The sequence below is a fragment of the Syngnathus floridae genome, chromosome 12, assembly GCF_059516105.1.
Source record: "Syngnathus floridae isolate MCC-2025c chromosome 12, RoL_Sflo_1.0, whole genome shotgun sequence".
Lineage (NCBI taxonomy): Eukaryota > Metazoa > Chordata > Actinopteri > Syngnathiformes > Syngnathidae > Syngnathus > Syngnathus floridae.
In genome coordinates, this window is record NC_142424.1 from 6,052,978 (window position 1) to 6,077,896 (window position 24,919).

Consider the following 24,919-nt stretch of genomic DNA (forward strand, 5'->3'; position numbering starts at 1 on the left):
TGGCCCACCTCCCCTGATGCAAACGCCGGTGATATTTTTAGCCTCACAAGTTCCCGAGCGCCTCCAATTTCAGAGTTTGGAGGTGGATGTGCATGCACGCAGACACGCGTGTGACAGTGCTGCTTTTATTTTCGCCTGCATAAATGTTGCATTGCCCTGCCCACACATGCAGCTTGCAAACACATTTCCACTCTCAGTCGCCATACCACAAATATGTCAGTCATTTTGATTTCTTAAAACCATATTTAAAATAAAGCATTTATCGGCAAAACACTTTCTGCACAGAATCCTTGCCTCTTACTAACATCCAATGAGAAAAAAGGATTTAGGATTAAGAAGTATGAGCTTCTTCATTTATGAGCTCATGGGAAGATGGGATTTTATTAAAAAGTGTCATTGTTCTGAACACTGAAGGCAATGTTCTTTCTTGTCAGGCAATATTTATCTCTGAATTGCCAGAAAAATGCTTGTAATGTTACTTTTTCTTGGAGCAATTTGCTCAAAATGTGATAAAACCTAAAAATGGTAGAAAAAAACATAACGTAATACCGCAATGACCTGCGAGGTGAAGCGCACAGGAATACGAATATTTTTTTTTAATTAACTCCAAAGCCATAATCTGTCCACTGACTTAATTAACAGCTCTAAAGTCGTCATTTCTTTCCCACTTTATCAGGCACCTCAGAAGGTTACGGAATAATTAGCTGTATGCACTTCTTCACTTACTATAAAGCAGATTATTTTAATCATTCAAGATAAATTGACTAGTGGGGGGGGTGTTGGATGTGTGCCAATAAAACATTAAATTTTCCATGCAAAATAATGTGTCATGAAGCAAAACGGGGATGTCTGCCTCACAATTTTAAGGTTAAAATGTTGGTTAGTTTCAATGAAAACAAAAAATCGTTTGTCCACTAGATGTCGCTAGTGTTCACCCACCACACCAAAGCATTCATCATTCAAAATATTAAAGTCTTAAATGAAATAAAATAGCATAGATAGGCTAACACAGGAATTGTCCCAATTTCTTTTCCGTGTGATAAACTCCACAACATATAAAAAACAAACAAACAGAAAATATAAATGAGTAAAAAACAAAAATTTGCAGATAAGATATAGTCAAACAAAAGAATTTGTCAGATTCTTCTTGCTGGTCACCACTTGTTTGTGTGGCTGCTTGTTGCTAGGCAGAATAAAGGCAATTACAAAAACACAATGGCATACCTCATAATATGTTGTTTCCTTGGAAACTTGGAGCAGCAGAGAAAGGAGAGTCGACAGGAATGTGATCACTGAGATAACTATGGGAGAAGTTATATTTTAAAAAAGACTACTCTGAATTCAACACAAAACAAATTAAATAAAAAGATTTCAAGAAACACAGCACTATTTGACACTTCTTAAAAAGCCCACAAAGAAAGTTCAGCATTGCCGCCACTTTCCTTTCAAGTGTAAAAATACAAAATAAAAACGACAGCGTGTGTGCCAACTGAGACATAATTTTAGGTTTTATGAAGTGATGACAGCTGGAAACACGTTTGATGGGGACAAAGTCATCATCCTCATTTGTCTCCAATGACTTGTAGTGGTCAAATAAATATATTTTCTCGTGACACGTTTAATGACCATTGGGCTCCCAGTAAACAATATCGTTACCGCCCTTCGATGTACTCCCACGCACGAGGACAGGATGGGAACTAAGCAACTTCTCACACACGCATGCTGACGGCCAGTTTTCCTCCATTGGCCTGTCATTATGTGTCAGTGAGTAATAACACAGCACAAAGATGTTTGCTGCACAGATGTTCCGAGTCCTTAAAGATACGTGACATAGAAATGGACAAAGAGGGAGACGGAATGTCCATGTTTAGCTCAACTTGTTGGCACTAGTTGAACCTGATGACAATCTTACAGGATTGTTCTTCATCTTGAACCGCCCCTGAGAGGCACATAAAATGGATTTACATTTTTCCGCTGCCGATGAAGAGGGTTGTGGTTTGGAGCTTTGTCGCAGCGGCTGCCCAGACATGCGGCTCAAGTGCTTTATCCCGCCTCGGTTTCCTGGCGGAGATATGTTGTGACTGTCTGGAGAGAGGAGGCGGTCAACTGGGAGGAGGAGATTCCCCTCACTATCAACGGATGTGAGAGGCTGTTGCTCGACCCCGCTCTGCACACCCCCGCACTTCTCCGCAGTCAACAGGAAAGAGGCCACGGAGAGAAGAGGTCCGGCAGAGACATGAGCAAGAACCAGAAAGAAGTGAAGAAAATCCAGTCTGCTTATCTGCAGAATGTGGAGAAGCTCAACCAAGGGGCCAAGCAAGAGAGGAAGAGCTGGAAGGCCAAGGAAGGAGATTTTGAGAAGCGCCAGCCACCTGCGATCACACCCGTGAACAAAAGCTCAGCGCACAGAATCAGCAGAGACCTGACCTGCTCCATCTGCTTGGATCTCTTCAAGCAGCCCGTTTCTCTACCTTGCGATCACACCTTCTGCCAGGGCTGCATTGAGAGCTACTGGACTGGACCGAGAGGCCACTGCCAAGGGGAATCGGGCTCCTGTCCCCAGTGCAGGAAGGTCTACCCCGGGCGGAGCTACAGGCCAAATCGCATCGTGGCCAATATTGTGGAGAGCTACTGTCATGGGTTGGAGGAGTGCGACGGTGGCGGTGGAACCAGGCTGGCCGAGACCGAGCGGGCGCCCGCTCCGGCTCCACGCTGCAGCCGGCACCGAGAGGAGCTGAAGCTTTACTGTGAGGAGGATCAGGAGCTGGTGTGTCTGGTGTGCGGAATCTCCCAGGAGCACAGGAACCACACTATGATGTGTGTGCAGGAGGCGGAGCTCAAGTACAGGGTGAGCTGACCAGAACTGAAAAGTACTACTAACTTGTTTCTTGACATTCCAGCGCTAACTATTTGTGCATATTGGATTAGTCTTCTCTCAAAAAAAAAAAAAAGTTCTCAGTTGAGTTTCAGATGACCGCCAAGGTAACAAAAGTAAAAAATCTTGAAGACTATTTGTTTACTCACCTGTTCGTTGATTAGTGAAGTAGCTAGCGAGTCTACTTGACAGTTCCGATATTTGGTCTCCACATGTTTGCGTCGAATTTTTTTTTCGTACTCCCGCATCTTCCCAGATCTACAAAACAACCATGCTAAATTCACTGACGACTCTAAAATGGTCCTTAAGTGTTGATGACATAACGCCTTAAGTTTTCAACTCTTAAGTCATGTAACTCCACCCGACTGGTCACCGACCAATCAGAGAGCAGCTATACCAGAAAGTCCTGCATTCACACTCTCATTACACACATTAAAAATTCTCAAAAGCTCACCTCATCCAAAGAAAACTTCCTTTGGTATTAAAGGCTTCCTCTTACTTATCCAATCAGGCATCTCTGAGCAGCTCCATGGATTCCCTCAAAGCCGAGCTCAACACGGCGATGCAGTGTGACAGGGAAGCTGAGGACGAAGTCAAAAATCTTAAGGTGAGAAGACAACACTCAGTTTAATATCGCAGGTTCTCGTAACCTCCCTGTAGATATAAAAAAATGTGTCAGAAAACTAAAATGTGTGTCCTCCCACAACGGCGCAAACGCCCCTATCACAAGAAAGAAAACTCTATCCATGCACACACGTAAACACGTTTTGAGCTAAACTTGCACTGGGCATAAAAATAGGTTTGACACCAGTCCTGGAACTTTTGGGTCAACGTGTGTGACCCACCAGGAACACACGGCTGACCTGAAGCAGCGCATCGAGGCTCAGTTCAGCGACCTGCACCAGTTCCTCTACCAGGAGGAGAAGATGCTACAGGTGAAGCTAAAGACGGAGGAGCGCCGCGAATTGATCCGTCTGGACGAGCACAAAGCCCTTTTGTGCGTGGAGATCTCCCGTCTGCAGAGAGCTCTCCAAGAGATCGAAGACAAGCTGAGGGAGCAGGACCCCTTCATTCTACTACGGGTAAAGTCAAACGGAATTCCCCATGTCGGGTAGTTTGTATTGAGTCAGCTTCTGGAGGTGATTATGAAGGGAAAATGCTGAGGTTTTCATTTTGAAGTAGAGTAGACATAAAAACATTTGACTGAACTGAGCTGGGTGGGACTGTTTGGCTTTTCCTGTCAAGTCTGCGCACGACCTGAAGGAAGCCAAATGCTACATTTCAAGGGTTGAGTAGTTCCCGCTTCCCGATAACAAAAGAGTCCCTGCTGGACAGGATGTAGGCCAATGAGCTCACTCGTTGATCGAGAGGATAAGGAGTTCAGTTCAGCCACTGGTCCAGTCGATGTCCACGGACAAGGGGGGTGGGGAAGTCCCGCCAGCTCCTACTGGGTGGGCGGACGTTGATGTCATGTGGAAAAAAACTTCTCTCATGTCAGATACAACAAACCTAAACACCACTCTTCCCTCCTTCTCTTTCATTTCAGAGCATCAAAATGTTGCTGCAGAGGTGAGGAGTGTGAGAAAACGCATGTGAGCTCTGTCGGGGATTTGTTTTCATTACGTCTCTTTGGTTTTGTTGGCAGACCCTCGCTCAAGTTCGAGAAGCCAGCTTTTACACCTCCCAGTCTGTGCGAGGGCCGATTCGCGGGGCCCCTGCAGTACAGAGTGTGGAAATCCATGAAAGGAAACATTTACCCGGGTATTGGAGATCTGACAAAATAATTGATCATATAAATCATTGGTGTCAAACTCAAGGCTCGGGGGCCAGACACGGCCCGCCACATCATTTTATGTGGTCCGCAAAGACAAATTACTTTATGTGTTAATACTATGAGACACCCCTGATTTAATCTAATTAAAAACAACCCCCATGTTGTACTTTTAGTGCCCGCGGCCATCACATTCAACTCCAGCACGGCCAACCCTTGGCTCAGTCTCAGCTCGTCACTGACCTGCGTTCGCTACCAGACCTTTAACCACGCCGTGGAGGACAACCCGCACAGGTTCAACGCCGCCCTGTCGCTGCTCGCCAGCCAAGGTTTCACCCACGGCCGACACTACTGGGAGATCGAAGTCTACAGCAGCACCGTGTGGACCGTTGGCGTGGCCCGGGAGTCTGTGCCCAGAAAAGGAGTCATCAAAGCTCTCCCGGCTAACGGTTTTTGGACCCTCTCACTCTCTTATGGTATACAGTACATGGCGGGTACGTCCCCGCCGACTGTCTTGTCCCTGGAGGAGCCACTGGCCAGGATCGGGGTGTACCTGGACTACAAAAGAGGTCTGGTGTCCTTTTACAATGCAGAAACCATGACGCATTTGTATACCTTCAGGGAGATGTTCAGTGAGACACTCTTTCCTTACTTCAATTTGGGATTTCTGGATAAAGTGCATGAGAATGAGCCTCTTAAAGTTTTCTTGCCAAAGATTTAAAATTACTGTGAATTTTTTTGTTTCTTTTGTACAGATTGTGACACTTCAGTAGATTTAGGATGACTTTTAAAGACTGTAGACGGGATCTACGGACACTTGTGTATTTGTAATAAATCTAATAAATATTTTAATCTCGTAATGTGAGTTCATTATTTTATTGATGGAGCTATATAGTGTGTTTCAGCACTCAGAAAATATATAAATATATATATATATGTTAACATAAAGACAGTTTGAGATTTTGGCTAATTTATTATTACATTAAGGACATCAACTACCACATTTTCCATCAGTAGCTACATCATACACTGTTCAGATTTGAAGGTTTAGACAAAATGAGAACTTGGAATAAAGTAAACAAAGTGTTTTTAAAGCTTGTCCATCTCAATAAATTGGAATATGGTGGAAAACTTTATTAAAGTTTATTTATGTAGTTCAATTCAAATGTTAATCGAGTATTTCATGGTATTATTATCACCTATATTTATTATTATTACATTTGATCACAGCTGTGGAAAATCTGAAATTGACCATAAAAAAATTAGGACATTAAAAAAACAACCAAAATATTTAAGTAGTTATTTTAATTGACCTCGTCCAACCTAACTCATTCGTTTCACTTTAACAACGTAAATGAACTTTTCTACCAATTCATTGAGATGCATCTAAATATTTTGATTGGCATCGCTATACAAGTAAAAAGCTTGCATTTTATTTGCACAATGAAGATTGAATTTTAGTGCATCTCAAGTAAAGCAATTGTGGGTCCCACTTCCCACAAATTCTATGTGCAAAAACACCAAACACAACTCGTGTGCAATAACCACAAGTGATCATGTGACCTCACATACAAAGTGACACAGTCGAGGAATAAAATAGAATAAATCTGCATTTTAAATCCTTACCAGGCAAAACCCCCAAATGAGTCCTTAGTGTTGATCCAAAGTAAGTAAATATGTAATTTGTCTGCTGGGCTTTACTCTAACAGATGCGTGTGTGGTACATTGGTGGCTTAGTGGTAAGATTCCATGCTGGAATGGGTGTGGTAGACAAACTGGTTGCCTTTGAGTCTGGGATTTGAGGTTTTTGAGGGTCACTTGCTCACATGTAGAGTGTCCTGGAATTTTGTGCTGGTGTAGTGCAGGTGAAAACCTTTTTTACCGATGCTGTCATCGGAGTGAAATTTTATCACCAGGGCATCTCCAGCCGAGTAGATCTCCTCTGGAGCCTGTGGAGGAAAAAAAAAATGAGATGAGTTTTTACATAGTGTCTATTCTCAGGCAAGTTGGTTGTTTACAAAGTTGAATTTTACCCCGGATCCACAAAATCGCCCCAGTCTCGGGGATTTAACGTCAGCGCCGTCGTAGAGCTCGACATAATCGTACCCGCAGTCGGGTTCCTCCTCGATTTCAAAAACTTGAAAGAGAAGCTCCACTCCGTAACCTTTCTCAGCAGAGATGACCCACAAACAGTCAGAGCCTCCGGGATAATTGTTGTCTCCAAACTGCGCGTGAGAGTACAAATCTTTGGTCTTGACTTCAGCGTTAAGGCTTCCTCCGCATTCTGGAGCAACCACAAAATTAGAGGGTGAAAAAGAAGCCTTGTTAAAAAAAACTTAGCATACAGAAAACATTTGATGATTTTCTATCACCTGCTGTGTATGAGGCCTGAAATCCTCTCTTCTGCACCGAGTTGTCCGAGAAGAAACGTAAGAACATTGTGTTGTCACCGGAGATGACAGGAGACGGCTTCTTGGTACCGCAGATGCGACTCAGTCTCGGGGCGCGGGTATCGGTACCATCGAAAATTTCTAAATGGTCGTAAGCGCACTCCTGATGAGCCTCCATGTCAATCTCATTGAAGGTCTGAGTATTTTTATGAGGAGAATGAAAATATAAATCACAGCGTGATAAGAAAATATTATTAATAATTTTTCCCTTACAAGTTTAATCCGATGACCTGGAGTGGTGGACAGAGTCCAGGTACAGGCCTTCTTGCTGGGATACTTATCAGGCCAATTGGGGCTGCTGATTGTGCCTGATGCGCCGTTCACCACGATATCACAACCCGCTGGAAAAAACGAGACGACATTTCACAACAACACAATGCACTGCGTCATTTGGCGGCCGCATTATTTCCTCTTCTCCTATACTTAGCAGCATTTTGCGTTTGCCAGATGTCAAAGGAAATGTGTGTGTTTTTGTGGTTGTTTTGCATCATACTCAAAATCACTGAAGGTTTTACAATAGAAAATGGCGAGGTCATGCCAGTTCATCATAAATGGGACATACAGTGTTATGGAAAACTTGTTGGTTTTATATCATTTTAAGGGATATTGTAATATGGGTAAAAGTTTGCTTGCACCTTCCTTGCAGTCATGCCGGTTGTCATGTAGCATGTAGCCGCTGCGGCACTGGCATCTGTAGCTTCCCATGATGTTCACACATTCATGCTGGCAACCGCCATTTTCTTCCGAGCATTCATCCATATCTGCAAAAACAGTATTATGATCAGTAAAATTCAAAATATTTTGTATATCCATCAAACTGGTCACTGTACCAGAGAAAAAGTGAGCCTTGAATCCTTTCTTGGAGACGGTGTTGTCAGATTTGAACTCGACCCTCATGTTGTTGTGCAGCGAGGTGATGGCGTCTGGTTTCTCCGCCCCGCAGAACTTCCCGTGAAGCTTTGAGTCTGCGCTGGCGCCGCTGCGGACCTCCACGTAATCGTATTTACACACCTGATGACGGGAATTTTTTTTTTTAACACATATAGTGTAATATTCTTTTCCAAACTTACATCGTTGCCTTCGGCCTCAAAGGCGTCAAACACTAGCGTGATGCGGTACTGGATGGGTGCCACTAGCTGCCACACACAGTTTTTGTTGGGCGGGTATTCCTTAGGCCACCCGGGGCTGGTGATGGAGCCGTTCATTTGAGTGATGAAGGCGCCGCAGGCTGCTGCTGATGGAAGGAAATGTTACTTTAACATTGTTGTTGTTGTTGCTTGCTAAATAATCACATTAAATGAGGCTGCTAATACTTGAATATTGAGGTTGTTGAGTTTATCTGGTGCAGAAAAAAGGGATAGTAAGTTTCAAACAAAATAATTACACATAATGGCTGAGAAAGGACAAGGTTAAGATTATGACATAAAAATATTTCCCTCTTGTGGTGAATCTACTATAACACAGATTCTAATCCAACAGTGGAAAACTTCCTCAATTTTAGTGTAAATCTGGCCTTGGGCTAAGTACAAATATTTTGTTTTTGGATACAGGTCTATCAAATCCCAAAATGAGATTTTGAAAAGAAACCTGCGTTGGCCGGGAATCGAACCCGGGTCAACTGCTTGGAAGGCAGCTATGCTAACCACTATACCACCAACGCTGTGCTACATTAGATTTTACTTTACTTGCAGGTCTCTTACTGAAGGCTGCAGAGCAAGCAAAAGATTAACAGCGCCATCTACTGTAAAAAACGCTGCAAACTTTTTATTTACAATCTCAGTGTCTGCTATTATTAGGAGTTGGGTGCTCACTCTCGCAACTTGACCTGTCAGTGGCCAGTTCATAACCAGGATCACAAGCACATCTGTAGCTCCCCAAAGTGTTCAGACAGTGCTGCTCACAGCCGCCATTATCGGGTTGGGAACACTCGTCCATCTCTGAAAAGTGAACAGCAGGGATTTTTTTGTTGTTTGGGTTACAAGGAAGGGGTGCTCGGCACGCAAACCTTTAAAGAAACTGGCAGAGAACCCGGCTTTGTTAACCGAGACATCCGAGGCGAATTTGAGCCACAGTCGGTTGGTGCTGCTTTTGATGTCGTCCGGTTTGTCGTGGCCGCAGAAGCGGCCGAGCAGCGGGCTGTGCGCCGAGTCGCCGTCCCTCACTTCCACATAGTCGTAGGCACAGCTGTCGTGACTCTCAAGCTCAACAACAAGATTTGAAAATGAGACCCCGCATAACATGCAGGTACCACAAAGACCACCTGCGTGTTCTTTCTTGGATTTTACCTCAAACGACTGGAAGGAAAGACCCACTTCATAACCTTCTGCCACTCTTACTTTCCACACACACAATTTGTTGGAGTGGTACTCATCGGGATAATTGGGGGACTGAATCTGGCCGCTGTCCCGCTGCACCTCCCCGCCACACACGGCTGCACAGAAATCGGCGGGTAACATTTCAACTTTAAAGATGACGAGTGACCTCGCCGTACCTTCGTAGATGGCCGAGAAGCCTTTTCCCACCAAGCTACTACTGCTCCTAAATTCAACCCAAAGTCGACTGTCACTTGAGACGATGACATCTGGAACTGCGTCTCCACAGAAACGGCCTGACAGAGCAAATGAAGCTGAGTCAAGAATCACAAATTTATCTTCAGTTTCATACCTTTCAGAGGAGCTTTTTTCCAGAAGCCGTCTCGAACCTCCACATAGTCATACCAGCATGAGTGACTCTTGAAGATATCCATGGAAGTAAAATTCAGAACAATCTAAAAGAAAAGAAAAAGATAGACGGCTATAATACTTATTTTGGACTGAGTAATGTCGCCCTCTTGTGGAGGTAAAAATAATTACACAGCCGATTCGAATTCTGACGTGTAATCTCTTAAAAAAATATATTAGAGCCATACATAACTGGCACTATCAGGCACGTTTCATCTCCAAACATCTTTTCTATTATTAATTTGATTACCTTTTCTCCAGGAGTGACAGAAATCCTCCACACACAATGAACATATGCAGAGTAGCCATTGGGGAAATCAGGGGAAGAAAAGTTTCCAGCAATCTCTTGGAAAGTCTCCCCACATCCTGTCATAAGCACATAACATTTGTATAAAAGTTGACAATGAGAATTAATTTTTTATTTAAAAAAAAGTAGAATAAATGCATCTCACTTGGGCATTTGTAGAGTTTTCGTGCTTGTGCAATGTCCCCTTTGCTAAGCTTGACTCTCTGTCCAATAGTGGGCTGCACTCCGTTAACATCATAACGGGGCAGGATTGTGTCCAAGAAGATACTTCTGTGCCAAAACAAAAAGTGAGTGATTGCCAAAAGAGCGATCAATGTCTTTCTATGTCGAATCCCTTGTTGATTTATTGATAATCTTTTTGATAGTCTCTCAGTGTGTTCAAGGGCTCGCTCATGCGGTTCCCATGGCGATACGCTCATGAATGGCAGGCATGTGCAAACACAGGGCTCTGAATGGAGGCTTTTGGCTTTTGCCAGCCAGTTCAGCGGAGCGCACCCCTGAATGCCAGAGGCCAAAAAACAGCCACTCCAGCTCAAATTATTTAACAAAGCTTACTTTGCTGTGCTTTTATTTAGCCTGGCTTGCCTACATGACCCGCAACAAAAAACAATACAAAAGCAACAGGAGGAGGAGGGGGGGGGGGGGGGGGGTGGATGTGGCACACACGTACTGAACGGATCTAAAAATTTGAGAAAATTTTATGCAAACCTGGAGAACGTATTCTTGGCGTAATGCATGACACTGCCAAAGTCGTAAACCTCACCAAGTGAGTCAACCTCGCCCGGTTCCATTTTCAGGAAGTTGTACTCCTGTCCTGTGAATGTGCAGAGAGTCACCCAAACATAGTCAGGTTCATTTTATTGCACTCAAACAATCCCGAAGTACCTTGCTGAATGTTGTCTCTGTTGATGCTCACGTGCTCGTCCCGATCTGGTCTCGTGTGTTCGTGCCAGAAACCAATCACATGACCGAGTTCGTGCACCACGATGCCAAACTTATCGCAGTTTTTCCCGATGGAGATGGCCTGAGGACCGCCGCCTCTCCGTCCCACATAAGAGCAACACCTGCAAGGAGAGACGCCATTTCTAAAAGAATCACTTTTTTTTATTTTGATTCCCAAGAGGTCATTCAGTTCACCCGCAAGGTCTGTACGTGAACACAATGTAGCTCTCTTCAGTCGTCATCTCCGTGAAGGTTACACAAGTGTGCTTCTCCCAGTGACGCATGGCTTGACGGAAAATGGCCCGCTGACTACCTGCAAAGAAATTGTGAATCAGAGTTTGACTGCTTCAAGATGTGGAAGTCATCCTTAGCCGGAACCTACCAGTGAAATTACCGCTGATCACATACGGTATGATGCCGTCTGGCCAAATCCGCTCGGATCTGGAGGTGGCTGCCCTCCTCCTTCTTCTGTTGTTATGCTGACGGTAGCTCCGCTTAACTGTAAAAAAGGATCAGCAACTGAATTTATTCGCAAAATATCAGCACAATATCAAGCACTGAGATTTGATAATGACATTACATCACTTTTTTTGCCAAATCCAAATAAAACCACAGACATACAAAATGGTGGTATCGGTGCTTTCTTAAATACGACAATACCTGATGCGGTACTTTCTCTTTTATAGGCATCTTTAAACATGAGGAGCTCTTCTTCATCCAAGGCAATGTCTCCCAAAAAGGCAGCTAGACGGGACAGATTAAAAACATTTATATTCCAGCCAAACATAACAGATCCATCAATAGACACATTTAATAGAGACATTTGAAAGACCCCTCAGTGTGCTCATGTCCTTCAAGCACAGAACTTTTGTATTTTTTTTAAAAGGGAAGTACAGTCAATAAATGTGTTAGGCTTAGTTGTTAAAAAAATCATAAAAACGCATTTAAACTCCTATCATTTTTGTAAAGGCAGAATTTCCAACATAGCTCTTATTCCAGATAACAAACTTGCCCCCTCACAGAAGGTTCAGTGAGTGCACACTGTGATGAACATTTATTTCCACTAATGTGACCACACATCCTGAAAGAATAAAGACGTCATGTTGCGCTCGTAAGAGCAATAAGTCTATTTGCAGTGTGCCTTAACAACCTCTGCAAAGGTGGAAATCCACAATGAAAAGACACAATTGACTTTTTTAATTCACTCATACAAATGTTAGGCGTCAATAATTTTTTCTTTGTCAATCGCACAATGTGCCTTGAAGCCAGAGGAACTTTTACCGCTGCTCCAGCCCGGCCTCAGCGACCTCCAGTCTCCTGGCAACTGCTGTGCAGAGGAGTGCTGCTATCACGAGAGGAAAGGAACCCCAAAACAACTCCAGACTCCATAATTGACTAATTAATTATTTGGCCTATTAGACCTTTAGATGATCTATTGAATGTTAACTTGCTTACAATTCATTGGTGAGATAAACAAACAAATAATTGATGAATAATTAATGAATTAAATTAATTCATAAAACATTATTTATTTTTCTATTATATGAAATATTAAATATTTTAAATGTATAGTGCTTATTAAATCCAGAAGATCTCTATAAATTCTCTATTATCTACTTTACCTCCATTAGGTAATGGAGGTAAAGTAGATAATAGCTCCATGAGAGAAAAGCTTGTTTTATTTTCATAAAAGCTTATTTTATTTATTATCATTATGTATTTTTATGAGTTTGTATACCCATAGTAGAGTGGGTCTTAAAGTACGCAATGTCTGAGCAGAAATGTCAACCATTTTGCAGTATACTAGACTGCAATAAGGAAAAAAAAATATATATATACAAATTAAGTACAAAAGGGAAAGCAAATGTTTTTACCAGCTTTGCAGGGATCCTTGTAATCAATCTCATCATCCACGTATTGAAGTTTTGCATCTGCGTAGTCCCAATCAGCCGCATGACAGACCCGCAAACTGAACAAAAATAGGTATGCAGAAGCAAAGAGCATTATTCAAAAATAAAAAATCAAGCAGGAATAAAATATAACGTAGATTGCTGATGGAGGAAAGTTGACGTCAGAAGTTCCTTGATAGTGTGATTTTTTTTTTTTTTTTTAAAGAGCTCTTTTTTTCTCTCTTTCAGGTCTCTATTCTGCTGCAGAGATTAGTGGACATTCAGGACTGAGTGCACACACACGCACACGCGCACACACACACGCACACATGCCAGCCTTCATTGCAAAACACACATCTGATGTCACTCACCTATTGTCAGATGACATGCAAGCAGAACAAACGTTTCAAATGACAATAATATAATTGGAGCAAAAAACTGAATAAAGTATTGAATTGAATCATTTTAATTTATGACTGAATTGTGACGTTTTTCTTTTCTAGAATGTAAGTCAATCTCATCACCCTCTGAGGATTTCTGACAAACATAATGGAGAGAGGAAAATATCTATTTTTCATTTTTATAGTCTTGGACTGCAGCTATGTGATTGTTTTAGTCTTTTAGAATGATTGATTTATTGCGTTGTATTGTATTTTATTCAGATCGGACATCCTGCATGAATAAAGATGTCACTTTTCCCAGCAATGGAAAAAAAATGAAAAAAATTAACGAGATTTTTTCCCCCCGGTGAATTCACTCATGCAACTGGTGAGTGTAAATGAGAATCAACTCAGCAGTGCATTTTTGAAGCCAGAGGCATTTTCACAGGGCTGGCCTCAGTGACCTCCAATCTCCAGGCGACTACTGTGTTTCAGAACTTAGAGGAAGTCACGAGTGGAAAGGAACTCCCCAAAACAGCGTGAGACTCCATAATTGACTATGTATTTTTATTGGCCGTCACGGCCAATTTCATGTTGTCGGGTCCCCTTGAAAAGCTCTTTGAGCTTGGGAAGGAGGAAAATGAAAAGCATACAGAGCCATGTCAGATAAGTAGGAACACATTAATGTTCTTCCCGGTCAGGAACTGTCAGATGCTTTGCACACTAAACCACATAAATGCTTCAGGTTGTTTTTATAGACATGCTGGTTGAAATTTGGGTTCGAAGACACTATGGAACTTTTATGTACTAAAATACAGAGGAACTTCAATTTTCAAGACTACTTTATATTAATTGATTACAGTAAAAGCAAAATTGTAGTTTTTAAAAGAAAATAAAGTGTAGTTCCAAAATGATCACTAACATCTGTTGTTCCCCGGCTCTTGGAACCGGGATGACTCGAGATGTAAACAGATGTTAAGCTGTGGAGTACCAAACAACAGCATCGGCTTTTCATTATTTTCTATTTGCTGTGTAGGCACTTTTTATGGATTTTCCCCTGTGCTGACTAACATAAAACAAAAAAACAAAAAAATACTGATCCATATTTTGGATTTGTTTGCTTTTTATTTTTTTACCTTGTGTCACAGGACAATTTGCATAGGTGCGTTGCATTTGTTTTTAAACTAAGATTAATTTGGTGGGGAAAATTACCTGTAATGTCTGTTTCAATTACCTTTATATGCATTTGGTGTGGTTTTTATAGCAGTAATTGCTTTAGACAGGTTTAGCTCAGCTGGTTGCCGATTTCCGGCTGCTAATTAGCAATTTGGCTAATCCTCAGGGTTCAGAAGTAACTAACCCACTGTGCGCCTATTCAAAATTGATTAATTAACATATTAATTATAAAATGCATTTTAGTAGTGCAGGATTTACACACTTCTTTCTCATTTTGAGCAAAGCGTTTTGTCTCCTAAGTTATCAATTTTTCAATCAATTAAAAGTTGTCAAGATCTGTTTATTATTTTATTAACAACTCGGGCATACAAATAAACCGACGACTAAAGTTGTGTGGATTGCAATTTACGTGTTTACCACTAAGTGGTGCTAATGGCTAGGGATGAGTTAAGACAAGAGAATTGAAGTACAGTTTGAGAACAAGTTGAAATAGTTGAAAGTTTGAAATATCAGTTAACGTGTAAAAAAACAACAACATCTCAGCTATAAAAGTGAAATAATCAAATAAAAACCAGTAAGTACAAAGCTTGCCTTGTGTCATGTGACAACAATTTAATAAGTATTTGCACGGAAATTACTTCTGGGCCATAAATACAAAACAACTTGAAAAAAGTAAATAATCGCTTGCCTCATTTTTTTCCCCCCATACCAATTATTGTTCCTGCGCAATATTGTTAAAACAACAACAAAGTTGAAAGCTATTTTGTTATTCCTCACACCACATGATAAAATATGTGTCACAGTTATGCAACGTTGCGTGAGGTTATGGCACTTATTTGTTGACGGGATTGTGTGCGGAGGAAAAAGGAGGACAGCCAAGTGTTCACTCCACCTTCTTCCCGCTCACATCTGTTGCTGAGGAGATGAGAGTCCGACTCCAGACGCTTTCATACTTTCACAGCATGACTGCTTTTGTGCGTGCTTGAAGTTGAAAGACAAAACCTGGAGTGCGCTCATGTTTACATTCTCCTGAAGCTATACATACATAGGACGAAGCTTTTTTTTTTAATTCCGAGGAATGTCCCGGTGCTGGTGCAGACAGGTCCTGCTTTGCGTGAAAGTGGGGATTGTCGTGGTGGCGCTGGTGGCCGGCACTGCGGGACAGAGCCCCGATGGGAGAGAAGCCGGGTCATCCTGCTACGGCGGATTTGACCTCTATTTTGTTTTAGACAAGTGAGTGTTTTACTTCTTACTTATTGATGGGATGTAAAGGCGACACTTGTCAGCATTAATCAACTTTTAAGTGTCTTAGTCTATAAATGACATTTTTTATTATATAACAATAACATCTATTTAGTTGTTTAGTCAACAATGTGAACTAAATATGCAAAAGTCAGCATTTTTTTTTTTTTTTTTAAACTATGTGTTCCCATCTGCTTGAGAGAGTCGATGTTTACATTTCAGTTATTCCGTTAAACTGTCAGCAAGTCGAGCCGAATCAAAACAAGTCGAGTCAGATGAATCACATGACAGCATTTTCGGTTATGTTATTTAGGTCAGATCGAAATCAGGACACAATTGTTGATGCTAACATGTCAATGGCATGACATTTGATGAAAATTTTTCTCTGAGATCCACTAGGAAGACGACAATCGAAATGTTAAACGTCTGATATTTACAATTAATACAAAAAACGATTAAGAACCGATTAAAAATGTGTTTCTCAAATGAATGCCTTCATGTCAAATAAACACTCGTCAATTCAGGACGTCTCTTGCAAATCACTCAACAGCACTACGATCAAAGTCTTAGAAAGCACGAAGCAATGAGAATCAAAGATGCTCATTCGCTCGTAAAAACCCACGACGGGGATTTGTGTTGTCCAACTGCAGCCACGCGTCTTAGTCCCAGCGAACCCTTTCTCCATGTGAGCCGGCTGTTCCAAAGAACGTTTGGCTGCGCCGGCCGGCGCCGAGACTCGCATCACAGAATGATAAATGAAAACAGAAGCGGAAAGAGGCTGTGCTTGACTTACTCACTTTTTTTGCTAAATCAGGATGTAGCAAAGAGTCTTAAAAAGAAAAAAACTATCATCAAAGTAATGTTTTTCTTGATCAGAATTTTGTCCTTCATACTTTCAGATCTGGAAGTGTGCGACATTACTGGAATGAAATTTATTACTTTGTGAACCACCTGGCTTACAAGTTCATCAGGTAGGCTGGGCAAACTGTTCAGATCGAAAAAGTGCTGGAAGAAATTAAAAAGTGCTTAACTATCTCTATTTACTGTCAGTCCTCAGCTACGGATGTCTTTTATCGTCTTTTCGACAGAAGGACAAATTCTCATGCCGCTGACAGAAGACAGGTGCCAAATTAGACATCTTAATTATCGATATTTATTTGGCTTCTGTTTTATTTCCGACATTCTTTTGGTCTCCATCCAGAGAGCAAATACGAACCGGGTTGGAGAAACTCAGCATGGTCCAACCGGGTGGAGACACTAACATGGAACTTGGTTTGACAAAGGTGAGGTTTTTATTTTTTCGATCGATAAAACAATCTGATAACTGTAAATTTTTGTTTAGTTTAAATACCCTTCTGCTGACTTCTCTTTTAGGCCAGTCAGCAAATTTACTACAGCATGGCGGATGGTGAGTTTTGCTTTTTAATCAGGCACTTATCCTGCTGACTCTGTCCATTCATCCACCACAACTTAGTTCAGCCAGATGGCAGAATGATCAACTGGAGCTAAATCACCCAAAAAATATAGCTGCCTCTTTTTGTCATGCAGATAAATGACATGCAATATCGGGGCTCATCGGTTTTGATTGTTATACTAATGTACAATTTCTTTCTGTTTTTAGGCTACCGGACAGCCAGCGTCATTATTGCTTTGACGGATGGTGAATTGAGGGAAAATCAATTCGATCGGGCTCAAAGAGAGGCAAGAAACTTATACTGTGTTATTAAGACTATATTTGTGGTTAGCAAAGTGCTAATGCGTGGTACACACAAATTGATTTTCAACATCTTACCCCATTTTTGAAACGTGTGTGCATTGTTTGCACCCTACAGCTGCACTTTTAGTGATCTGACCTTTGGCCCCACCCTCTTTTGTTGATTATTGTCATAAACTCAGGGTGACAGAGCACGCCAGTTGGGTGCCACTGTTTACTGTGTGGGAGTGAAAGACTTCAATGAGACCCAGGTGAACAAGCCGGACCATATGAATCATGAGAAAAAAGGTCACACAAAAATCTTCATCATAATCTCTCCACAGCTGTCAACCATCGCCGACAGCGAGGACCACGTCTTTCCCGTGACCGAAGGTTTTCACGCGCTGCATGTAGTCATTGACTCGGTCGGTATAAGTCACATCGCAGATTTTCTTATTCCACCGGACGTACTTCTAGTTGTGTTATTTGATCTGTTTTATGTTTATAGATCCTCAAGAGGTCCTGCATTGAGATTCTGGCAGTTGAGCCCTCGAGCATCTGTGCAGGAGGTAATGCTCCAATTCTTTTTTTAGGATTTCATGATTCACTTAATATTGTTCCTGTCGTCTGGATATCCGCAAAGTCAATTCATTGTAAATCTACCAAGTATACACAAAGACTGCATGGTGAGAATAAATAAAATCCTGCCAATATGACACATGAAGAAAACATGAATCCACTTGTAGCAAGTAAATCATTTTTTTACAGAATCTTTCCAGGTGGTTATCAAAGGAAACGGCTTCTTTCACGCCCGCGACGTTCAGAAAGTTCTCTGCAGTTTTCGCATCAACGACACAGTGACTATTAGTAAGTACTCGGCTCCAAATGACACAAATCTTGGGTGTGTCTAATATTTTGAGTATAGCTTTTAATGAGCTTCAGGAAAGCGGGTTCAGACTATACCTAAATACGCAAAATGGTTTGGCTTAGACTAGCTAAAATTTCCAGTGTTTAAAAAAAAAAAAAAAAAAAAAAAAACGCCTTTAGGCAGGTCTTATATAAATCCTCGCCATGATGAGCCAAACCAAGCCCTGCATAGCAAGTGTCTGGTTAAAAAAAAATAAAAATAAAATAAAAAGTGGCAGATAGATTTCCCAGGAGTTCGGCGAGACACTTTCAAGTCTCACGCGGCTGAGTCATTATACAGACGTGCGTGTGAATTAATTTAACAGCTCAACTAAAATGAGGAAGAAACAGTGAAGCACGCTTGTTAGTACATAGGATAAATAGCTAAACAATAAGTGAGTCAACAAAGACTAAGAAATTGCGAGAACTAAAATTCCCCAAGCTAATAATAGAATTGAATCAATAAAATTGGTTTTCAAATACCATTCAGCAGCCAAAATCCTCATTGTGACAGAAATCGAAGCCATGCAATGATTCCAATCCCCGCCCCCCCCTCCCCTAAAAAAATACCACATCAGCACCTCCTCACTCTGCCGAGGATCAGCTGGTTTAATGCTCAAGCCTTCTCAGATATCCGAGAAGGGAATGTAGATCCCATCGACGAGGAGCAGCCGGCGTCTTTGCGTGGACATTTGACACTCGCCTTCTTGGCCAGTGTAAATAAACCACAGCCCTGCTCATTGGGCTTTTTTTTCTCACTTGCAAGTGAGGAAGTGCAGGAATTTAAGTTTCCAAAAAAAAAAGTGCTGAGCCTTAAAAGTCATGATGGCTTCATGATTTCAGAAAGGCATCCGTTAACTTTGAGATGATCTTTTATGTACTTCAGTGAAAAGACCTTTGGTGGTGAGAGACACCTACCTGCTATGCCCAGCTCCCATTTTGGAAGAAGAAGGAACGTAAGTGAAATGTACTAAATGAAAAGGCAGCTATCACCAAAATGGTTGGAAAACGCCGTTAATCTATTTTTTTTTCTCCACAGGGCCGCCACGCTTCATGTCAGCATGAACAACGGCCTGAGTTTTATATCCAGCTCTGTCACAATTACCGCCGTCACTTGTGTGAGTAAATTTTTCATTCAGACAGCTCCCTAAAATGACTGCAATGAATTGTAAATAAAGATAAATAATGTTATTTTTTTGGCCAGTCTGATGGCACCTTTGTGGCCATTGCTCTCCTCATCCTGCTGCTCCTGCTTATCATTCTTCTTCTGTGGTGGTTTTGGCCTCTCTGTTGCACCGTGGTAAGATAATGTATTTCAATTTAATGGCCACATGATTAGGTACACCCACATAATCTGTGGAGTGATTCTCATTATTACTCCCGTTTTTTGATTGACATGCAGGTTATTCATGAGCCACCTCCACCACCGACAGAAGATGACTTCTCTGTAAGTGATTTTAAAAAAATATGGATTCATGACTTTAGCTTGATCCTGCTAACAAGCTTTCTCGCTGGTCTAGGACGACGAGGACGATTTTCACAAGAAGAGGTGGCCCACCGTGGATGCCTCATACTACGGAGGCAGAGGAGTTGGAGGCATTAAAAGGATGGAGGTACTTAAAACAATTATCGGACAATCCAAATTGTTGAAACCCAAATGAATGGAAACACTTAAAAGAAATTAACCTTGTCCATTCAAATTTCTCAACCGATTCAATTTTCCATTTATTCAGAACATATTGGGAAACATTTTTCACATTCTGCGTTGACTTTTTCCACATTTTCCTAGGGATGAATCCAAAATTAATGACGTTATGTAAATGCACGTCATTCTTTCAGCTATCCCAACGGATTCCAACTGTTAATCTCAATCCTGACATTTACCCTTTCCATATTAATCATACTTTGTTGCTGATCTCATCGTATTCATTCTACAATTCAACATTTCAATGAATCCTCCAGCATTTCATTCAACTAGTTTGATGCCAGTTTTCCTCACTTGTGAGCTCATCCAAACATGCATTGGTTCCACAATATTTAGAAAAGCAAAATTATTGACAGAGATGTAACAATGTCAAAACATTGCCAACATCCAATCAGATTGCTTCGATGTCATCACATGCTGCTTACAGCCAATCGGGCGCATGATATGAATGAAATATAGTACATGACCTTAATTAATTTCTGTCCTCGGCATTCTCAGCATCTGTCTCCATTTACCAACTATTTCTTGTTTAAAAAAGGAAAATGAAACACATTGCCAGTAAGGTCAAAAAGATGACTTCTAACTGCTCTGCTTTATAACCACTGACAGCAAGACGTTCATTTAACTGCCAAGCGCTTGAACTGCACAAATGAATGTGGCCAAGAGGTTAAAGAGGTTCACGTTTCACATCTGCAGTCCATGATGAAAGTCAAGGAGATAGCAGAAAAGCACGTGTGGGGTGAAGTCTCGGGAGTGCGGTCTTCTGGAAGCTCGCAAACCGAGCGATGGAAACTATGCAAGTCTTTGTTTGAAAGCTTTTCTGCCAGGTTGAAGTTTTCATGACTTCTTTGTGGCAGTTGTATACTTTGCGTAACGGACTGTCAAGGTCACTTTGACATCACTTTTAATTAAAAAGCTCGCTCTTTTGTACTCTTTGGTCTAATTGTGATCTGGACTGTACAACCATAATAGCTAACTTGCCCTCCCTTTTTATTTCAGGTCCGCTGGGGTGATAAGGGTTCGACTGAGGAGGGTGCAAAGCTGGAAAAAGCCAAGAACGCTCAGGTTGTGATGCCCGAAGAGGAACCTGAGCCACCTCCATCGCGACCACGTTACCAAATGAAAAGACCAGTCCACACTCACAAGTGGTATTCTCCCATCAAGGTACTCAAATTAAGGCTGCTATCAAATGCACAGTACACAATTATATATAATTTTCCCACTAGCTAGATAATCAAACCAAAATATTAGACTACAAGTACAAAAATAATATATTGTCGACTTAGTGCCTTGTTTCTGTTCATGCTAGATTCCAAAAAGAAAGAAATATATGACATGGATGGCTACGGAACTGAAAAAGATTGGAATGCATTTTTTAATCCAGGCCAAATGTATTTTGGTTGCCAGGAAATAGTTAATACTGTCTCCTTTGGAGCTTATCAGTCAGCTGTAATGAAAAGCAGACGTGAACTGAGCTCATTCCTAAATTATGGAATTGTTATCAGCAGCTGTCATTAAACCTAACAAAAAAAATGTGTCTAACCTTGCCAATAATCAAAATTGCTACGTGGGACATCTGGAAGTAAAAAAAAAAAGTGGAGCAGTTGCCAGTCAGATACAAAGTAAGGTCATGAGAGTAACAAACATAGTGATCGTGATTTACAGGGTTGTTTTGAACACGCTTTGTTAATTTACTATAAATGTGTGTCATCTTTTACAGGGCAAACTGGATGCTTTGTGGGTTTACATGAGACGAGGATATGACAGAGTGTCTATCATGCGGCCTCATCCTGGAGACAAGGTGAGGTGTTATGAAAAGGAAAAAATAATAATAAATAAAAAGTCGAATCTCTTGGAAAGAAATCTGACAGCATGTTACCATGAATCGTCTAACAGCTAATTAATATCAAGTATGTGATTTGAACGAGGCCAAAGGTACAAAACAAAAAGCTTAATGATTTTCCTCGGGAGCACTTTAGTCTGCAGAAGTCATTAAACAAAACGGCTCCTCCAGCTCCCGGCGGCAGTGTGGCGGAGTTGGCAGGAATGCTCTTTTCTTTTAAGACACTCACTCACTCACTCTCGAAGGCATTTTATGTGACTTTCCATGTGTCAAGTCAAGCAGCAGCTGCTTCTTGTCGGGCTATACTGTAAACAATATGCTTATTTTTTTTCCTAAAATTGTGCCACTGTTCTGATTCAAGGGCAAGTGTATCAACTTCACACGGAGCAAATCCTACCCGGCACTTCGCTACCCCATCTATCGGCAACCCTCGTCGCATATCTACACGCTGCCCTACAGCTCCGAGCGTCAGCCCTCGGTGGATGTTTTTGACTTTGACGATTTTCCCTCTTCACCCACCGCCACGCTGCCGCCACTGCCCCGCTCGCCTCCGCCGCCCTCCTACACGCCCCCTCCCTGTAGGACGCTGCCTTCTGTCTCCACGCCGCCTTCGCCCATCACCTCGCTGCCGCCGCCGCCTCAGGGTTCGCCGCCATGTCGAGCTCCGCCTCCATCCCGCCCACCACCGCGGCCTAGCCACGAGGACTACTGACGAATTTCCAAGTCCGATGGAAGCACGTTAGGGAACACATTTCTACTTATTTTTTTTTTATAATACAAGGGCTCATGTGCAATTATTTTTTTTTCATCATATTAGACTAGACTAAGCACATTGCAATGTACATATTATTGCTTAAGCTTGTTTAGAGCCTTTTCATTGCTTTGTACATTGCTTTGAAATGGGAGTTGGCCCAGAGTTGGACTTAAGGTTTTGGGAAAATACAAAAACAAACTGGCCTAATGTAAACAATCGGAACCAAACGTTCGGAACAGTATTGACTTGAAAGATAGGCTTTTTCCTCTATCCATTTATCCACTTAACTTAAAAATGACAATTGAGTTAGTCCACTCAAATAAACACTGCCACTATAAAAGTGCCTGAAAAATGGTAAATATTCTATTTTTATATGCTTTTGTTTGTTTAAACGTGTATTCCACAATGGTAAACTCTCAGGTGTAAATATGTCAACGGAATCAGCTAATACATTCATAAATTTTGATGTGCCATTATTTTTTTCCCCTTTGTGGTTTTTGTGGAAACTACAACAAAATAAAAGGTGTAGAACACTAATAATTATTGTATCGTCTTCATTCAAATCAATGAGCCAGAGGGAAGCAGGGTATAAATCTCTCAAACTGTCATTAACAGCATAAATAAAAAAAAAATTGTGTTTGACGTCACAAGATTTTTGTGGTTTGTCGGTCTGGAAAAATCCCTGTGAGGCTCAGTTCAACGCGGCGTCTGGAAGTAGTGATAGATGACTTCAGAAAAAGTTGTTTCTCGACATGCTTGCTCCCTCCTGTCTTAAAAGCGTTGATAGATGACTTTGTTTTTCTATTTATGCCTACTTTATTTAATCGAAGGGGCAATGCACACACAGAAATTTTGTTTTTGTTATGAAATAGTTTTGACAAATCGTTCTGCAGTTCTTCGAAAACAGAAAAAAAAATTGTTTGTGAAGTCTTGAAGAAGAAGAAAAAAAAAAGTGATGAATCCAAGATGGAATTGGTCATCAGCAGGCTAATATGACAGTTGCCAAAAGAATGAAGAGGTGGATTACAAAACAAACTTAACGACTATTTATTAGCTTTGGGTACCGATTGGGAACAGTTATTTCCAACTTAGGAAAGATGTGACATAACAACCAATCTGAATTTTTGCTTTTTGGGGTCAGTTTTAAAATGTTGGAAAGCACACACTCTGCACTTTGTCTCTTCCTAATAAGTCACCACGACCCAAATCCTAATCAATACACATACAGGAATGCAGTATGGAAAACAAGTGAAATGTAGAACAAAAATCCATGCAAATATTATTATTATTATTGAATATTCTTTAAAAAAAAAAAAAGTTATTTCTGTATAAATGAACATATTGTTTCTTATGTGAAGGAGAACTCCTGGGAGCAATCTCCTACGAAGTAATGACAAAGGTGGAGTGGATTGACAATAAATCCTAATAATGTAAATATCTTTTCCATATGCTTTTTTTTATTCACTTGGAAAGTCCGGTACCTCATGTGAGGCGTGTCTCGGGGAAAATGCAGGAACCAGATAATAAAGTCAAGTATTTCCGTTAATTATTTTTTGGGCGGTGGTTTTGCTTTCAATGAGATGCTAATTTTGAGAATGTTGATTTGAGTATAGTACATATATACATTTATTAATGATGCAAACGATCAACAACAGGCTTGCATGGTTAAAAAAAAAAAAAAAACAGTAAAAAAGTACCAGTTCCCATTTTAGTTAGTGATTATTTTTGATGATTTAAATTATTTTTAGGAGTTACAGCACAATAAACACACAGTGTAAACACAAAACAGAAATTGACTTACCCTTTCTCCCGACTCAATTTGACTGACCTTTCAGTTTTGAGCGTGACCATATCACTTTGGCTCACTTGTGGGATTCACAAAATCAGTTTTTGTTTTGCCAACGATGATCGTTGTACACATTTGTACACAATGCAGCCCTTACAATTGTATACAGACAGGAAAAACATTTTTTTAGATAAGAGCAGACATTTTAATATATTCAAGATGCACTTATATTTCATAAATATCACAAACATGGTGACATTTTAGAAACTTATTTTTACCTGGCTTAGGAGTCACTTTCACCATATTATCACTGAAAAAGTTCCAATCACTGTCCACAGGAGGATCTCCTTGCTATGTATAGAATGAATTTATAGTTCTACGGAAGAAGAATCAACAGAAATTACATTTCCAACTCAACACGTTACTCTTGTAATAATTAGAGATGCTTGAGTGGCAAAATATTTGAGTGTTGAAAGCTGA

The 24,919-nt window shown here is 41.1% G+C and overlaps 3 protein-coding genes and 1 non-coding gene across 10 annotated transcripts; 2 read left to right on the forward strand and 2 right to left on the reverse strand.

Annotated features, from left to right (window-relative positions):
* The first annotated feature begins 1,976 nt into the window (after nt 1-1,976).
* Nucleotides 1,977-5,506, forward strand: trim69 (tripartite motif containing 69). Its single transcript, XM_088391667.1, has 6 exons — nt 1,977-2,848; nt 3,387-3,482; nt 3,724-3,957; nt 4,422-4,444; nt 4,521-4,636; nt 4,823-5,506. The coding sequence occupies exons 1-6, from the start codon at nt 2,237-2,239 to the stop codon at nt 5,365-5,367; spliced, it is 1,626 nt and encodes a 541-aa protein (XP_088247793.1). The 5' UTR covers nt 1,977-2,236; the 3' UTR covers nt 5,368-5,506.
* On the reverse strand, nt 5,507-24,732 carry LOC148389813 (bone morphogenetic protein 1-like). 7 transcript variants are annotated; one of them, XM_088391661.1, is made up of 21 exons: nt 24,718-24,732; nt 24,482-24,591; nt 12,940-13,034; nt 11,726-11,809; nt 11,444-11,564; nt 11,261-11,374; nt 11,009-11,187; nt 10,832-10,937; nt 10,269-10,393; nt 10,067-10,182; nt 9,761-9,863; nt 9,382-9,704; nt 9,102-9,297; nt 8,908-9,033; nt 8,167-8,330; nt 7,927-8,107; nt 7,732-7,857; nt 7,310-7,437; nt 7,019-7,232; nt 6,680-6,930; nt 5,507-6,595 (listed from the first exon to the last, which is right to left on the reverse strand). In XM_088391661.1, the coding sequence occupies exons 2-21, from the start codon at nt 24,502-24,504 to the stop codon at nt 6,461-6,463; spliced, it is 2,910 nt and encodes a 969-aa protein (XP_088247787.1). In that variant the 5' UTR covers nt 24,505-24,591; nt 24,718-24,732; the 3' UTR covers nt 5,507-6,460. The 7 variants fall into 7 exon arrangements, with proteins under 7 accessions (XP_088247787.1, XP_088247789.1, XP_088247788.1 ...); XM_088391663.1 differs by lacking the exon at nt 24,718-24,732 and having other exon boundaries at nt 8,167-8,327; nt 9,382-9,527; nt 9,588-9,704; nt 24,455-24,568; XM_088391662.1 differs by lacking the exon at nt 24,718-24,732 and having other exon boundaries at nt 9,382-9,527; nt 9,588-9,704; nt 24,455-24,561.
* Nucleotides 8,685-8,756, reverse strand: trnag-ucc (transfer RNA glycine (anticodon UCC)). The gene has a single exon. It is a non-coding gene; the product is annotated as a tRNA-Gly (tRNA).
* antxr1b (ANTXR cell adhesion molecule 1b) lies at nt 15,377-23,193 on the forward strand. Its single transcript, XM_088391665.1, has 18 exons — nt 15,377-15,743; nt 16,652-16,723; nt 16,803-16,874; nt 16,954-17,035; nt 17,127-17,160; nt 17,374-17,453; nt 17,649-17,717; nt 17,790-17,870; nt 17,954-18,014; nt 18,214-18,312; nt 19,238-19,307; nt 19,391-19,469; nt 19,556-19,651; nt 19,754-19,798; nt 19,872-19,964; nt 21,056-21,220; nt 21,777-21,857; nt 22,261-23,193. Exons 1-18 carry the CDS (start codon nt 15,589-15,591, stop codon nt 22,609-22,611), a joined length of 1,785 nt encoding a protein of 594 aa, XP_088247791.1. The 5' UTR covers nt 15,377-15,588; the 3' UTR covers nt 22,612-23,193.
* Nucleotides 24,733-24,919: the final 187 nt, after the last annotated feature.